This window comes from Netta rufina (genome assembly GCF_964035555.1).
Source record: "Netta rufina genome assembly, chromosome: 18".
Lineage (NCBI taxonomy): Eukaryota > Metazoa > Chordata > Aves > Anseriformes > Anatidae > Netta > Netta rufina.
In genome coordinates this window covers 10,045,526-10,063,200 of record NC_140142.1, presented here as the reverse complement: position 1 = coordinate 10,063,200, position 17,675 = coordinate 10,045,526, and the positions used below count along the sequence as shown (strand labels likewise).

Genomic DNA, 17,675 nt, shown 5'->3' with positions numbered 1-17,675 from the left:
CCCATGGCCAAGGAACCACTTGTGTGGGAGGCAGTCAGTGGCAGTGCCCCCCACCAGCTGGCTCTGCCTTCCCAGCCTGACCAGCACGGCCCTGCAGAGTGCCGCCATGGCCCTGTGCACCACAGTCCTCGCTCTGCAGAGCAGCACCACCAGCTGGGGGGCTGTGGACAGCATGGGAAGGGGCTGCAGGAATGGCTGCTCAGGCCAGCCCAGACGTGCTGGGCTGGGGCAAGGCTGTGTGGGACATGGGGTGTCCCGGGAGCAGAGCAGGGCGCTGAGTGTGTGCAGTGTTGCTGCCTGAGGAGCCCCAGGGCCAGCAGTGTGGTGCTGTGCTGTGCTGTGGAGTGGGGCTGGCCTGGGGGGCTGCAGGATGTCTGAGAAGGTGGAGTGGCGGGGTTTACATCCTGCAGATGGCAGCAGCAGGGACACTGCTACTGACCTCCCCTTCACCATTTCCTGTTTGTGTGCCATCCCAGCATGGGCTGTTCTGCTGGTCTGGACTGGGCTGTGCTGGGGAGAGGAAAGGAGGTGTGGAGAGCTGGAGAGGGTTTGGGCTGGGGTGGCCTCCTGAGAGGACAGCAAATGTCCAACAGCAGCTTCCCCAATGTGTTCCTCCTCTTGCCATTCGCAGACACACGCGAGCTGCAGATCCTGCAGGAAGGACTCCTCTAGAGCCTGAAGCAGCCCCTGCTCCCAGTGCCTCCCTCAGCCAACACCAGCTGCAGCTTGAGCAGGAGAGCTGCAGAACAGTTCTCGTGCTAAGAGAGAGGCTCTGTTTGGGGGTGCTATATGACTTGCATTAGGTTTTCCTCAGAGAAGTCTGTTCTAACTTTGTTTTGCTTTCTCCTCTTCAGCAGACAGCCTTGTCCAAAGTCAGAGAATGCCCAACAGCAGTTTCCCCAATGAGTTCCTCCTGCTGCCATTCACAGACACGCACGAGCTGCAGCTCCTGCACTTCGGGTTCTTCCTGGGCATCTACCTGGCTGCCCTCCTGGGCAATGGCCTCATCCTCACTGCTGTAGCCTGTGACCACCGCCTCCACACCCCCATGTACTTCTTCCTCCTCAACCTCGCCCTCCTTGACCTGGGCACTATTACTACCACCATTCCCAAAGCCAAGGCCAACTCCCTATGGGATACCACAGCCATTTCCTACACAGGTTGTGCTGCTCAGTTTTTTTTTATTTTTCTTTTTTTTTCAGCAGAGTTTTATCTTCTCACCATCATGGCCTACGACCGCTACGTTGCCATCTGCAAACCCCTGCACTATGGGAACCTCCTGGGCAGCAGAGCTTGTGCCCAGATGGCAGCAGCTGCCTGGGGCAGTGGCTTTCTCTATGCTGTCCTGCACACGGCCACTACATTTTCCCTCCCCCTCTGCCAAGGCAATGCTGTGGACCAGTTCTTCTGTGAAATCCCCCAGATCTTCAAGCTCTCCTGCTCTCACGCCTATCTCAGGGAAGGTCAGCTTCTCATCTTTAGTGCCTGTTTAACCATTGTATGTTTTGTCTTCATTGTGGTGTCCTATGTGCAGATCTTCAGGGCCGTGCTGAGGATGCCCTCTGAGCAGGGCCGGCACAAAGCCTTTTCCACATGCCTCCCTCACCTGGCCGTGGTCTCCCTGTTTCTCAGCACTGTCATGTTTGCCCACCTGAAGCCCTCCTCGATCTCTTCCGCATACCTGGACTTGTTGGTGTCATTTCTGTACTCGGTGGTGCCTCCAGTAGTGAACCCCCTCATCTACAGCATGAGGAACCAGGAGCTCAAGGATGCCTTGAGGAAACTGGTGCATTGTTGTGTTTCAGAAACAAGAAATTTCCCTTAATCTTCTGCATAAGAGTGATAATGTAAAGCATTTCAGGCACAAGATGAATTCTGGTGTCTTTCTGGACATTTTTAATAGTCTGCAGAGCAGCACCGTCTCAGGGCTGTATGGAATGGGAGTTGCATGGTGAAGGGGTGCAGCTCTGTCTGTCCAGGCCAGCACAGATGCACTCAGCTGCAAATTGTCCCCTGGGAGATTGTATGTCTCAGGAGAAGAGCAACTCCCTGTTTGTGTGCAGTGGAGATATGGGGAGAAAAACCCTTTGCTACTGGTGCCAGCAGCCACATTGTATGCACACAGGAAAGATGAACACAAAGGAGCACAAAGGCCATCAGTTATTCCCATATATTTCATGAAGGCCAGTGGGGCAAGATAGTGTCACGAGGCCAAGTAACATCTCCTGGGAAGCCACCTGAGTGCAGTCCTGGGATGTGATTCCTTGAACCGAGGTCCCTGTGCCCATTCCTCATGCCTTGGGGCATCTCAGAGGAGGGCAGAGCAGGAGAAAGCAATGCAGGGCTGAGGTGCCTTCCAGCCTCTGGCAGTGGCTACAGGACCAAGAGGGACATTGCAAGCACTGCAGTGCACTGCACGTGGTGTGCAAGTCAGGGACTGTATGACATTTGGAAAAGAGGGTGGGCCACTCAGGAAGACTATAAGGATGTTGTGAGGCTGTGCAAGGACAAAATTAGAAAGGTCAAAGCTCACCTGGAGCTTAATCTGGCTACTGCTGTTAAGAATAACAGAAAATGTTTTTATAAATACATAAACATGAGAAGAAGGACTAAGGAGAATCTCCATCCTTTGCTGGATGTGGGGGGAAACTTAGTGACAAGAGATGAGGAAAAGATGAGGTGCTTAATGCCTTCTTTGCCTCAATATTTAGTGGCAAGACCAGTTGTTCTCTGGATACCAAGTACCCTGAGCTGGTGGGAGGGGATAGGCAGCAGAATGTGGCCCTCATAATCCACAAGGAAATGGTTGGCAAACTACTACAGCACTTACATGTACGCAAATTGATGGGGCCGAAAGGGATCCACCCAAGGGTGCTGAGAGAACTGGCAGAAGAGCTGGCCAAGCCACTATCCATCATTTATCAGCAGTCCTGGCTATCAGGGGAGGTCCCGGTCAACTGGCGACTAGCAAATGAGATGCCCACCTACAAAATGGCTGGAAGGAGGATCTTGGAACGACAAGCCTGTCAGTCTGAACTCGGTACTGGGGAAGCTCAAGGAAGCTCGTGCCATCACACAGCACTTGCAGGGCATCCAGGCAATCATGCCCTGCCAGCATGGGTTTATGAAAGGCAGGTCCTGCTTAACACACCTGTTCTCATTCTATGACAGTGACACACTTAGTGGATGAGGCTGTGGACTGTGGCTGTGGTCTATCTTGACTTCAGTAAGGCTTTCAACACTGTTTCCCACAGCATTCTCCTCGAGAAACTCACTGCTCATGGCTTGGTCTCATGTACGCTTTGTTGGGTTAGAAACTGGCTGGATAGCTGGGCCCAAAGAGTTGTGGTGAATTGAGTTAAATCCAGTTGGAGGCCAGTCACTAGAGGAGTCCCCCAGGGACTGGGGCCAATTCTCTTTAATATCTTTATGGATGATCTGGATGAGGGGATTGAGTGAACCCTGAGTAAGTTTGCAGACCACACCAAGTTAGGTGCGTATGTCTATCTGCTCGAGGGTAGGAGGGCTCTGCAGGAGGATCTGGATAGGCTGCACTGATGGGCTGAGGTCAGCTGAATGAAGTTCAACAAGACCAAGTGCTGGGTCCTGCACCTGGGGCACAACAACCCCAAGCAACGCTACAGGCTGGGAGATGAATGGTTGGAAAGATGCCAGGTGGAGAAGGACCTGGGAGTATTGGTGGATAGTTGGCTGAATATGAGCCAGCAGTGTGCTCAAGTGGCCAGGAAGGCCAACAGCATCCTGGCTTCTATAAGAAGCAATGTGGCCAGCAGGTCTAGGGTAGTGATTGTCCTCCTGTACTCGGCTCTGGTGAGGCCGCACCTCGAGTACTGTGTTCAGTTTTGGGCCCCTCACTACAAGAAGGACATTTATGTGCTCAAGCAAGTCCAGAGAAGGGCGATGAAGCTGGTGAGGGGCCTGGAGAACAAGTCTTATGAGGAGTGGCCGAGGGAGCTTGGGTTGTTTAGCCTGGAGAAAAGGAGGCTCAGGGGTGACCTTATCACTCTCTACAGATACCTTAAAGGAGACTGTAGTGAGGTGGGGGTTGGTCTATTCTCCCATGTGCCTGGTGACAGGACGAGGGGGAATGGGCTAGAGTTGCACCAGGGGAGGTTTAGTTTGGATATTAGGAAGAACTTCTTTACTGAAAGGTTTGTTAGGCATTGGAATGGGCTGCCAAGGAAGTGGTTGAGTCACTATCCCTTGAGGTCTTTGAAAGATGTTTAGATGTAGAGCTTAGGGATATGGTTTAGTGGAGGACTTGTCAGTGCTAGGTCAGAGGTTGGACTAGGTGATCTTGGAGGTCTCTCCCAAACTAGATGACTCTGTGATTCTGTGACTCATGTCTCTCAACAGCCCCATGTGTATGAGGAACCAGTTCAGACATAAGCACCTCACACAGCCCTGGCATTGCTCTTTGTGCCTCCAGAAACAACCCCCAGTGTCCCTGCGAGATTTTTTCTCACCCCTTTACAGGTTCATTGCAGATGCCACTCTCTGCTATTTCACACTACCCTGCCTTTCTGGACTGGGCTGTCAAGCATTTGGATCAGCAAGATTTCTGGGGACTTGAAAATGAATTCAATTTAATTTAATTTAATTCTTTAATTCAATAACTCTTTCCCTTGGAGTGCTCTTCAAAGACAGAATAAGGGGAGGGAAAAAAAAAAAAAAAAGAAAAAGAAAAAAAAAACATTAGCAATGTTGGGAAATGTATTTTGGTAAGTGTGTGCATAAAACTATTCATCAAGAAAGCATGATTTTTTTATTGCACTTGTCCATGGTGCTGTCAATAGAAAACTGGGAAAATAAATAATGAACATTCATAGAAAAAAAGCTGGTGGTGCTGGCAAGCTCTTTCAGCTGTTACATCGAGTCCTTTTCTGTACAGGTTTCAACTGTTTCCTCAATCTACTTTCATGGCTGGTTTCAGTTTTCCAGTCAGAGGTGGTCACTACCTCCAGGATGTCCTGGGGTAGCCAAGGCACCCGGGTGGGACAAGTGACACAGGACCTAGGGGAGTCCTTCTGGAGCAAAAACTGGGGGGCAGGAACTGGGGCTGGGCCTCTCAGGGGCTGTGCAGGGGCAGCTTGGGTCCCCCATGGGGAGCAGCTCCTGCCAGGTCACCTGCTCCTGCGTGGGCTCCTCTCCAAGGCCTACAGGTCTGGCCCAGAATCTGCTCTGGAGAGGGTCCTCCACAGGCCACAGCCTCCATCACTGCAGGTCCACCTGCTCCACCGTGGTACTCCATGGATTGTAGGGGGACAGCCTGCTTCACGATGGTCCTCACCACAGGCCACAGGGGACTTTTGCTCCAGGACATGGAGCACCTCTCCCCCTCCTTCTTCACTGATCTTGGTGCCTGTAGGGCAGTTTCGCACTCCTCTCTCTCTCCCAGCTGCTGTTCTGTATTTTTTTTTTTTTTCCCTGTCTTAAATATGCTCTCACAGAGGCACAAACAATGTCACTTATCGGCCCAGACCTGGCCAGCAGCAAGGCCCTTATCTAACATGGGACAGCTTCTGGATTCTTCTCACAGAAGCCACCCCAATGGCCCCCCACTACCAAAACCTTGCCACATAAATCCACCACATGCAGTCACATGGCATTCAAAGATGAATGCGAGGGACCATGGACCTTATCAGCTTGTGGGCCACAAGGAGGAGATGGGTGGGAATGCTCTGATGAGCTCAGCTCTGCCTCAGGATCTCCTGCCCCAGCAGGAGGAATGTGACTGTGGCAGTGACTGTGAGGTCACTTCTGTCTCTGCAGTTGATAGGGCAGCAATAAGAACATGTCACAGAAAGGGACTGTGAGGTCACTTCTGTCTGAAGTAGTTGACAGGCCACACTTCTACCTGGGATCTGTACTTTTCAGCTGACATCTGCCAGTGGTCCTGGTAGGCCAGCAGAAGGCACCTGGTTGGCACGCTGACTGTGGGATCCCCTCTGCCTACATAACAAGAAGGAACCAGACAGAAGAAGGCCCAGATATGGGTTGTCCTGTCCCTTCTGCTTGAGTCCATGACTGGACAGCAGCAGGCACAAGGCTTGGTTGGCATGCTGACTTTGGGATCCCCTCTGCCTACATACCCAGGAGGACCCAGACAGAAAGAAGGCCCACATATGGGTTGTCCTGTCCCTTCTGTTTGAGTCCAGGACTGGACAGCAGGAGACTCAAGGCTTGGGTGTGTCTAAACAAGAAGCTGCAAGGCCAGCAAAAGGACCGTGGTTTGGAAGACGCTGGTGAGGTGACCTCTATCTGGTTGGCTGACAGGCCACAAGAACGCCAGTGGATTGGGATGCCTACTTTAGGACTTCTTTCCACCCAGGTGGAACTTTCTTTGGTGGTAGGAAAGAGCAGGAGAGGAAAACTGCCAGAAATTGCACCTTGGAAGGTTGGCACTGGCCACAAAGAGGAAAAAATGTCTCTCAAAGTATACTGCTGTGGTGCCAGAGGTCACCCAAAGAGTGTCCGTAATCAAACCCTGGCTTTGTTTTTCAAGGAACAGCTGGTGAAGGTTGATTAGACATTGGTGAAATGATGGAAATGCCAGGGTGAGAGCAATGTGAAGAACAGAGATGGGTGTCTGTAGGCTTCCAGGAAATAGGACAAAGTGTGGGACAGCATAGGAAAGCCTGCAGAGGAGAAGGTGGAGGTTGCTGGCAAGAATGGAAGGCCCCAAAAGCCCTGACGTTTTTGTCCCTTATCTAGAGCTTATGAGGTGATGAGATGTAGTCATTGCAGTGAGGCCTCCTTGCTTCTTTGCAACCCTTGCAGAGGCAGGGAGGTGTCATACCACTGTTCTTCTCATGGCATCACACTGCTTAGAACATCCCACAGACCCCAGGAAGAGCCTTGAGACGGATGTGGGAGTGCAGGATCTCCCCTCCCAGTGGCTGGAATCAGGCCTTGGCTCTTCTGCTTCACCAAAACCAACCAAGACATTTCTCAGCACAGTGCTTTGCCTGTCTGCAATCATGGTCTCCAATTATCTGCCCTAACAAGTCCCTGAGGAGAATCTCTTGGTAACAGCCCTCAGTGGGGCCCATTAATACTCCAAGTCACTTCAACTTTTCCTTCTGACTTTACTTGCTCAAGCGGTTACATCACTCTTCTCTCAGTACCTGAGCTTCATAGACTCAGCACCATAATACACCATGGAACTCATTAAAATGAAGAAACTTCTAACAGCTCTTCCATAGTTTTCTGCAAGCCTTCACACCTTGTGCAGCTAATTGCAGAACTTGCATGATGTAATTAAGGAAGAAGATTTCAAAAAGCACCTAATACAAATCTTTTATTGCTTTAAAGGCTGAATTTTGCTGCTTTTCAGTTTTGAGCATCATTCTCCTATTGGTATTCATCCAGGGTGATTTCTTTAGAGACCTGCATTGGGAGGATAAGCAGTGTCTGAAGGTCCGATACCTCCACTGCCAGCAGTGGTCTTTGTCCCTGTAGCTGCAGCCCAGCCCAGCACGTGAATACCTTTCTAAGACAAGTCAGGGATTCCTTGGGAAAATAAATAAATAAATGAAATGAAATGAAATGAAATAAATAAAATTGAAATGACCATTGGAATCTGAGAAATTCAGCCTGAATCTTTGTAGATACCTGGACATCCATGGTCTCTCTTGGGTCTTCTGTGGAAAACTCAGGATGAGTTTTCCACAGAAAATATATCTTCAAGTGGCTGTTGCTGTACCCATGAGCTTGGCTGCTTTTGGGAAATTGTCCCCTTCCAGCCACAGAAAACTAAATTGAGTAAGGTGAAAAGACCTGCCCAGTCAATAGAGTAGAGCAAAGTCATGCTTCCTGTGCTATAGATGCAGAAGGCAAAAGAACTGCATTGTGCCTCAATGGACGTGTAACCCAAGTCATGCAACTTTACCTTAGTACTGACAAGTCCATCACTAAACCACGCTACTAAGTTCTACATCTACACATTGGCTCTCCAGCCGATGAACCAGCTCGTGGATGGCAATCAGGGAGTCTCTGATGGCGTGACGCTGCCTCAGGTGCACCACCATGGTAGCCAGTGGCACCTGCTGTTCTTCAACCCTCAGCAAACCCACAACAGAAGGATTCTGTGGAAGGTCAAGCAAGGTAGACAACTCTTTAATGTCCTCCATCTCCAAGGCTGCTATGCCAAAGCCCCACCCGTGCTCTTTTGGAACTTTGAAGTACCCATTCCTGAAGAAGACTATGTCTTGGATGCACATAGCCTCTGGGCCAATCCCAATGGGGAGCTTTTGCCATTCCTTCCCAGTTCGACTCACTTCAGCCTCCAAGACAGTTAACTCTTGGGACACACCTGTCACTTCAGAAATACAGGTGGGTTCTACCTCTTTATAGCTTGATGGCATTAAGGTACACTGTGCACCGGCGTCCAGTAGAGCCTGATACATCTGTGGGTCTGATGTGCCAGGCCATTAAATATACACAGTCCAGTAAACCCGATTGTCCCTTTCCTCCCCGCCTTCCCCTGGCTGGAAGCAGGACCCCTCTAGTCCTGCTCATAGTGTTCATTACTGTGTCTGGTGGACAGCCCACTGGAAACACATCTCACCATGGCACTGTCATACTACAGGGCAGGGGAGAGGGAGCTGACAGCCAAGGGATGCAGGAGATGGTGTCCAATTCAGTGCAGGAGATGGGGCCCAGCAGAGACAAGGAGTCAAGACAGTGCAGTGGGGGAGGCCAGGAGAAGCAGCCCATGGGGTGGTGCTGCTTGTGAAAACACATTTGTGCCAGCATCCTGAGTGGGCAGCAGCTGTCTGGAGGTAAGGGGAGGCTACGGAGCACATGCCAAGAGCGCTCCTGCCAGCAGAGACAAGGCCGGGGCTGAAGCCAAGGGGAGAGGCAGGCCCAGGGCAGGAGGGCTGTAAGGGCCATGCTGAGTTCCCTGCCCCTGTAGCAGCCACACTGGCCCTCAGCAGATGTGCTGGCTGGCACACACTGGGAGATCCTGTTGTGCATCAGAGAGCATCAAGGAAGGCGCTGGAGAGAGCTGGGGTGAGGCAGGTGGCAGAGCCCCATGAAGGGCTGGCTGGGGTCCAGAATCACACCACCTGGAATCTCTGGCAGAAAGTACCAAGGGAGGTGGGAGGTTGACCCCTAGGATTGAGGAGTCAGGGTTAGTAAGTACCTAAGACCTACTTCAACTGGGAAAGTGATATTGGTAGCATACAAAGGGGTTTGAGCTGCTTTGGAAGTGGTTTGTGTTGACACACAGCTCCTCTGGGCACCGACTTGCCTCTTTTGGGCTGGATGTTTCAAGGGAATGTCTCCTCTACGCATCATGTGCCTGATGCTCCATGGAGCAAGTGGGTCGCACTGATTTCACAGCAGGCTCCAATAGGAAACCCCAGTCTTGAAATTTTGGAAGCGACTAAGGACTGACCAAAGAACAGCGACTTGGAAATATTGCTACAGGAGGAGGTGACACATATTGAAGAGATGTCATTGTCTAATAAACTCCCAGAAAATGGGAAGCAGCATGTACTGGTCACTGATGGGTCTGGTTATATTATGGGAAAGCCATCCCTATAAAACATCTAATGGGTTCAGTCAGACCATGACTTTGGTCTCCAACTGTCATCACATTACTTCAGGGCAGCACACGTGGTGTATGATGTTGGATTGCTTTATGCTGAAGCCAGCTCTCGTTTCATCACTGCTGAGCTTGTCCAGTGTTGTCAACACTGCCCCTTACTTGATTCCTCAAAATTCATTCATTAATATGAGCCCTTCTGCTTGGTGAACCACATGCAGTTTTCCTACACGAGTGTCACCTTCACTTTCCCTCTGTCTGCTTGTCCTCGCTGCCTTCAATATTCTGCTCTAACGAGCTCCAAGGAAGCCTGTGTCAGTGCTGGCCCTCGGGGGACACTCCAGGAAACTTGCATCTGACTTGGACTTCTTGAGAGATTTCTTCGATTGTCTCTGAGTGCCTGAGGTTCATGGGCTCATCACCAAAGCCCCCAGAGGGGTGATTACAATGACTTGGGCTGGGCCTGTGCTGTTGATCTGGGCTGGGCTCCTGGGACAGGGAGGGCTCTTGGCAAGAGGTTCCTGGTTCAGAGAGACAGCTCTGCCCAGAAGCAGTTCCTCTGCACAACACAGCAGGGCTGGGGGCTCTGACCACAGGTGGCACAGGGAGAGGATAGAAGGAGAGAGGGCTTGGAGGCAGTTGGGAGTGGATTGGGAGGATGCTGAGAGCTGACTGCAGGAGAAATCTGCACAGCCCTTGACAAGGTAAGGCTCTGGCTGCAGGGCCATGTAGCTGCAGGTCCTGGAAGGGTCTCCTGCTGGGCCTTGTTCCTGGGAGGGAAGTGGGCAATGGAGTAGGCTTTGAGATTCCTGCTGGGTTGCACTGTGAGGTGAGGAAGTCTGGCAGAAGCCCCTTGGAGTGCCCTAAGGCAGGTGCCCCCAGTCAGCCCAGAACACCCAGCCCTGGCTGGCCATGCCGAGCTCTCTGTCAGCTGCCCCATAGCTCCTGCAGCCACGGAGGTGCCCCTTGGCAGGGCCCTGTTGGTGGCAGAGTGCTGCAGGGCAGCGCTGAGCACAGCCGCGTGGGATGGGGTCTGTGAGCACGGGCAGGGTGAAAGAAGACTTTGGCCAAGAACAGCAGGAGCTGAGTGTCCAAGCCTCCTCCAGACACTACAGAGTTGCAGCTGGGAATCTGGGACAACTCGGTGGTCAGATGAGTTGTTTGCAAGGCTCGTTCATCTGACAAGTGGACTGAACTTGAGGTTGCTCCATGTTCCTGCTTCCCTCCTGCTTCATAACAGGAACACCTCCTCTGGAGCCCACAGTAGCCCCTGCTCCCAGTGCCATTCTCATCCAGCACCAGCCACAGCTCAAGCAAGAGAGCTGAAGACAGGTTCTCCTGCAAAGAGAAAGGCTGGTCTGGGGGACTATTCTAAGACTTGCAATAGGTGTTCCTTGGAGAAGTCTGTTCTAACTTTGTCCTGCCTTCTTCTCTTCAACAGACAGCCATGTCCAATGTCAGCAAATGTCCAACAGCAGCTTCCCCACAGAGTTCCTCCTCCTGCCATTTGCAGACACACGTGAGCTGCAGCTCCTGCACTTCGCGCTCTTCCTGGGCATCTACCTGGCTGCCCTCCTGGGCAACGGCCTCATCCTCACAGCCGTAGCCTCCACACCCCCATGTACTTCTTTCTCTTCAACCTTGCCCTCCTTGACCTAGGCTCCATCTCCACCACTCTCCCCAAAGCCATGGCCAATTCCCTATGGGACACCAGGGCCATTTCCTTCTTTGGCTGTGTTACCCAGGTCTTTATGTTTGTTGCATTTGTCTCAGCAGAGTTTTATCTTCTCATCATCATGGCTTATGACCGCTACGTTGCCATCTGCAAACCCCTGCACTACGGGACAATAATGACCAGCAGAACTTGTGTCAACATGGCAGCAGCTGCCTGGGGCAGTACTTTTCTCTATGCTGTCCTGCACACTGCCAATACCTTTTCCCTTCCCCTCTGCCAAGGTAATGCCCTGGACCAGTTCTTCTGTGAAATCCCCCAGATCCTCAGGCTCTCCTGCTCTGATGCCTACCTCAGAGAAGTTGCCTTCCTCATCTTTTGCTTTTGCTCAGGTAGTGCATTTTTTGCTTTTCTGTTGCTGTCCTATGTGCAGATCTTCAAAGCTGTGCTGAGGATCCCCTCACAGCAGGGACAGAACAAAGCCTTTTCCACGTGCCTCCCTCACCTGGCCATTGTCTCCCTGTTCATCAGTAATATCATGTTTGCTTATCTGAAACCCCCCTCTATTTCCTCCTCATTCCTTCATCTTTTGCTGGCAGTTCTGTACTCAGTGGTGCCTCCAACAGTGAACCCCCTCATCTACAGCATGAGGAACAAGGAGCTGAAGGATGCTGTTAGGAAACTGATTTGGGGGATGTTTTTCAGTACTCATAAAGTTTTTTTCACTCTCCAGAAGTGAAAATTGTGCATCTCATTCCAACACTTTTTTTTTTTTTTTTTTGCTTCTTTGTTTGTTTTTATCATTATTAATAAAATTGCTTTTTCTTTATTGTCATCGTGACTGCTTTTGCTCCTTGCATTCTTACATAAGTGTTTGGATTCCTCCCACTACAATGAATGACTGAAACTGCTCTGTATCATATAAATGCTTTATACATATACAAGTAACTGTGAGTCAGTGAAGGCTCTCATAACACTTTTGGTAATAAACAGGATAACTCATGTACACTGCCTGAAGGCTGGAATTTCCTAGCCAAGCCAGTGTCAAGAATAGGCCCAAAGAATTGCTCCCTACAAGAGTCTGTTCCGGCTTTGGTTCAGGATGGAATGGCTCATTGTTGAGACTCACCTGTGGGTGGGTGTCTGCTCACAGCAGAGGCAGCGCATGGTCACTGCATTATGTAGCCAGGGCTATTCCCACATGTGGCCCGTAGGTGGTGTCCTTCAAGAGGGGAATCTGGAGCTACCTGCAGAGCCCAGGATACCTCCAGGGACAGTGGAGCATGGCATGAGCATTGACTGCAGCCCCTCTGAAAGTAAGAGATCTCCCACTGTGTGCTCAGTCACAAGGAAAGAAGTAAACCCAGGTATTCACAGGGAAACTGCTACTCTGCAGTCTCAGAGAAGAAAGTCTCTGAGCCCAGCCCTGAGCTCTACAATATCAAAACACTCTCTAATATCAGGCACCACACCACTGACCCTCCTTCATTGCCTGTCCCTTCTGAAGAACTTATGGTCATTCTTAGCAGCACCCCAAGAAATATAATACACATAGAAAATGAGGAGGTGATTGGTGACAGCCAGCATGTCTTGACTAAGGGCTTATCATGCCTGACAAATGATGGCCTTCTATGATAAAGTTACAGCATTGGTGGATAGGGGAAGAGCAACTGACATAATCTACCGGAACTTGTACAATGCATTTGACAATGCCCCCCATGATATTCTCATCTCTAAACTGGAGAGACATGGATTTGATGGGTGGACCACAGATTTGATGGGTGGAACTATAGACCCGTTAGTTCGACCTCAGTGCTAGGGAAGCTCATGGGGTAGATTAGCTTGAGTGTCATCATGCAACAATTACAGGGCAACCAGGTGATCAGGCCCAGCCAGCATGGGTTTATGAAAGGCAGGTCCTGACTGACGAACCTGATGAGGGAAAGGCTGTGGATGTGGTCTACCTTGACTTCAGCAAGGCTTTTGACACCATTTCCCACAACATTCTCCTCAAGAAACTGGCTTCTTATGGCTTGGACTAGTGTACGCTTCATTGGGTTAAAAACTGGCTGGATAGCCAGACCCAAAGAGTCATGGTAAATGGAGTCAAATCCAGCTGGAGGCCGGTCACTAGTGGCGTCCCCCAGGGCTCAGTACTGGGCCAAGTCCTCTTTAAGATCTTTATGGATGATCTGGATGAGGGGATTGAGTGCACCCTCAGTAAGTCTGCAGATGACACCAAGTTAGGTGCATATGTCTATGTGCTTGAGGGTAGGAAGGCTCTGCAGGAGGATCTGGATAGGCTGCACCAATGGGCTGAGGCCAAATGTATGAAGTTCCACAAGGCCAAGTGCTGTGTCCTGCACCTAGGGCACAACAACCCCAAGCAGAGCTACAGGCTGGGAGATGAGTGGTTGGAAAGCTGCCTGGCAGAGAAGGACCTGGGAGTATTGGTGGATAGTCAGCTGAATATGAGCCAGCAGTGTGCTCAGGTGGCCAAGAAGGCCAACAGCATCCTGGCTTGTATAAGAAGCAGTGTGGCCAGCAGGTCTAGGGAAGTGATTGTCCCCCTGTACATGGCTCTGGTGAGGCCGCACCTTGAGTAGTGTGTTCAGTTTTGGGCTCCTCGCTACAAGAACGACATCGAGGTTCTTGAGAGAGTCCAGAGAAGGTCAACAAAGCTGGTGAGGGATCTGGAGAACAAGTCTTACGAGGAGCAGCTGAGGGAGCTGGGCTTGTTCAGCCTGGAGAAAAGGAGGCTCAGGGGCAACCTTATCGCTCTCTATAGGTACCTTAAAGGAGGCTGTAGTGAGGTGGGGGTTGGCCTGTTCTCCCACGTGCCTGGTGACAGGACGAGGGGGAATGGGCTAAAGTTGCACCAGGGGAGTTTTAGTTTGGATATTAAGAAGAACATCTTTACCAGAAGGGTTGTTAGGCATTGGAACGGGCTGCCCAGAGAAGTGGTGGAGTCACCATCCCTGGAGGTCTTCAAAAGAGGTTTAGATGTTGAACTTAGTGATATGATTTAGTGAAGGACTTGTTAGTGTCAGAGGTGGACTAGGTGATCTTGGAGGTCTCTTCCAACCTAGATGATTCTGTGATTCTGTGGTTCTGTGACCACTCGCTGGGTAAGGATTTGGCTTGATGATCATACTGAAACAGTTGCAGTCATTGTATCAACATCGAACTGGTGATCAGTAAAGAGTGTTAGTCTTTAGGGTTAAGTATTGGGACCAGCACTGTTTAACACATTTGTTGGTTACATGGACATCGGGATTGAGTGCACCCTCCTCAGGTTTGCTGATGACACCAAGCTGTGCGGTGCAGTTCACATGATGGGGATAAAAGAAACCTTCCAGAGGGACCTTGACATGCTTCAGAGGTGGGCCTGTGCAAAACTCATGAAGTTAAACGAGGCAAAGTTCAAGGTCCCACATGTCCTTGGGGTAATCCCAAGGACAAATACAGGCTGGGCAGAGAATAGATTGAAAGAAGCCCTGAGGAGAAGAATGTGGGGGTGTTGGTGGAGCTCACCATGAGCTGGCAGTGCGTGCTTGCAGCCCAGGAAGCCAATCGTATCCTGGGCTACATCTACAGAAGCATAGCCAGCAGGGCAGGGGAGGGGTTCTCCCCCTCCACTCTCTTCTCATGAGACCCCACCCAGAATACTTTGTTAGGTCTGGGGGCCCCAGCACAAGAAGGAAGTGGGAGTGTTACAAATTCACTCAGTCCCAAAGTAAGATTAAATAAAAAATAGGATTTATTAAAAGAATAGAGGTAACCAAACAGCGCTGGGTGCACCGGGAGTCTCCGCTCCACCAGGATGCACACCAGTTACATCAAGTAGCTGATTTTTATGCTCCTAGACTAATACATATTCATTACTACTTTTTAAAAAATAGGTTATTATAATTACCTTCCGGGGTCCAGTTCCTCCTACTGGAGCATGCGCATCAGTCTCCGGTGGCCCCTCTGGGGGTCTCTAGGGGTCTTTCATGCTGAAGGCTCATAGTCTTCCTCTCCAAGTTTTTTTCTTGTCCTTCCCCTTTGTACTTCTTGGCAGCGTGTCAAGTTTACGGCATCCCCTGCAGGTCTTGTCTCCCAGCCGTCTTTCAGCTTCTTTTTTTTCTTCTTCTTAATCTCTTGGCCACCTGGCCAGATATCAGAGGCTTACATAGTATCCCATAACAGTCACTAGTTGTTATCAGTTGTTCTGAAACCCCCAGACATCAAAGACTTCATACAAACACAAATAGCTTTCTTATTGACACTTCACGAGTAATTAAAACATTCCTCACCAGCCATTCACAGGGACAGTCACACCTATAGCAGTGTTAAGTCAATCTAGAAGAAGACAAAAAAAAAAAAAAGGCTGTAACTGTCAGAAATAGAAGTTTGGAATAACAAAAGCAAACAGGTTCATAGATTTGAGGAATATTTTCTGACACAAATTCCTTTGCAAGGTACAAGAACTATATACATTAACCATTCTGTTTTTCTTAGACTTGTGGTTATACAAAGGTATGTAAGACAGAAGGTCACATTCATCATACCATGAGGCCCTAGCACTGTTCCATACTGACACGAATCAGATGAACATATATAACAGGAGTATTAGAATGAGTCCAGAGGAGGGCCACAAAGATGATCACAGGGCTCAAGGTCCTTTCCTATGAAGGCAGGCTGAGAGAGTTGTGGTTGTCCAGCTTGCAGAAGGGAAGGCCCTGAGGAGACCTTCTAGCAGCCTTCCAATACCTAAAGGGGGCTGTCCTGGTTTCAGTTAGGATAGAGTTGCTTTTCTTCCTAGTAGCTGGTGGAATGCTGTCTTTTGGCTTGGGATGAGAGGAGTACTGATAACATGCTGATGTTTGAATTGTTGCAGAGTAGTGCTTACACCAAGCCAAGGACGTTTCAGCTTCTCACTCTATCCTGCCAATGGGCAGGCTGGGGGTGCAGCAAGAGCTGGGAGAGGCCAGAGCAGCTGACCCAAACTGGCCAAAGGGGTATTCCATACTACTTGACGTCATGCTAAACAGTATTTAGGGGTGGCTAGCCAGGGGGAGGAGGGCCGGACTGCTCGGGGTTAGGCTGGGCATCGGTCAGCGGGTGGTGAGCAAGTGCATTGTGCATCACTTGTTTTGTACACATTATTAGTACTAGTACTATTATCATCATTATTGTTATTGTTGTTATTATTATTATTATTATATTCTCTGTCTTAATAAACTGTCTTTATCTCAACTCACAGGCTTCAATTTCCATTTCTCTCCCCCATCCTAGAGAGGGAGGGGGGAGGGTGAGTGAACGGCTGTGTGGTGTTTAGCTGCTGACTGGGTTAAACCACAACAGGGGCCTACAGAAAATCTATGGAGAGACTCTTTGTCAGGGAGTGTAGTTATAGGACAAGGAGGAATAGCTTTAACCTAAAAGATGGTAGCATTAGATTAGGTATAAGGAATAAATACTTTGCTCTGAGGATGGTGGGACAGTGGAACAGAGAAGTTGTGGAGGTGTTCAATTCCTGGAGGTGTTCAAGGCCAGATTGTATGGGGTGTTGAGCAATCTGGTCTGGTAAGAGATGTCCCTTTTAATAGCAGGGAAGCTGGAAATGGATGAAATTTAAAGTTCCTTCTGAGCCAAACCATTCTATGATTCAATCATTCTATGATCATCTAGTTCCATCCGCCCCTGACATGGGCAGGGACACCTTCTCTTCCACTAGTGGAAGTTGCTCAGAGCCCTGTCCAAGCTGAGCTTCAACGCTTTAAGGGAGGGGGGCATCCCCAACTTCTACAGGCAACCTGGTCCTGTATCTAGCTACCATCATAGTAAAGAATTTCTACCTTATAGGAGATCAAAATCTACCCTCTTTTAGTTTAAAAATGTTACCTCTTGTCCTGTCACTATACATTCTGTTAAAGCATCTCTCCACAACTTTTCAGTACACCCCCTTTATGTGTTGCAAAGCCGCAGTAAGGTCTCCTCAGAGGCCTTTCTTTTCTCCTCTGAAGAACCCCAGCTCTCCCAGGCTTTCTTGGTAGGACAGGTTTTCCAGTCTGTGATTATTTTTGTGACCTTCTCTCGTAGGTCTACCTCTTTCTTACACTAGGGCCCTAAAGCAGGATGCAGGTGGAGTCTCACACAGGTGGAGAAGAGGAGGATAATCACTTCCCCAGACCTGCCACCTGTGGTATTATGATGTAGTCCAGGATATGATGGGCTTTTTGGGCTTCAGGTGAATATTGCCATCTTATATCCAAGTTTCCGTCTACCAGTATCCCCAAGTCCTTCTCTACGGGTCTGCTCTCAAACCAGTCATCACCCCGTCTGCATTGATGCTGGGGAATGTCCTGACCCAGGAGCAGGACCTTGTGCTTGGCCTTGTTGAACTGCAGGATGTTCTCCTGAGCCCACTCCTCAAGGCTGCCC

General features: G+C 50.0%; 1 protein-coding gene and 1 pseudogene across 2 annotated transcripts; both read left to right on the top strand.

The window, feature by feature from the left end:
• Positions 1–880: 880 nt before the first annotated feature.
• LOC311216448 (olfactory receptor 14C36-like) lies at positions 881–1,825 on the top strand (the record flags this gene model as incomplete). Its single annotated transcript, XM_084297982.1, has 1 exon — positions 881–1,825. The coding sequence occupies one exon, from the start codon at positions 881–883 to the stop codon at positions 1,823–1,825; it is 945 nt and encodes a 314-aa protein (XP_084154108.1).
• Positions 1,826–11,038: 9,213 nt separating this feature from the next.
• LOC311216447 (olfactory receptor 14C36-like) lies at positions 11,039–11,985 on the top strand (annotated as a pseudogene). Its single transcript has one exon. The product of its transcript is annotated as an olfactory receptor 14C36-like (transcript).
• Positions 11,986–17,675: the final 5,690 nt, after the last annotated feature.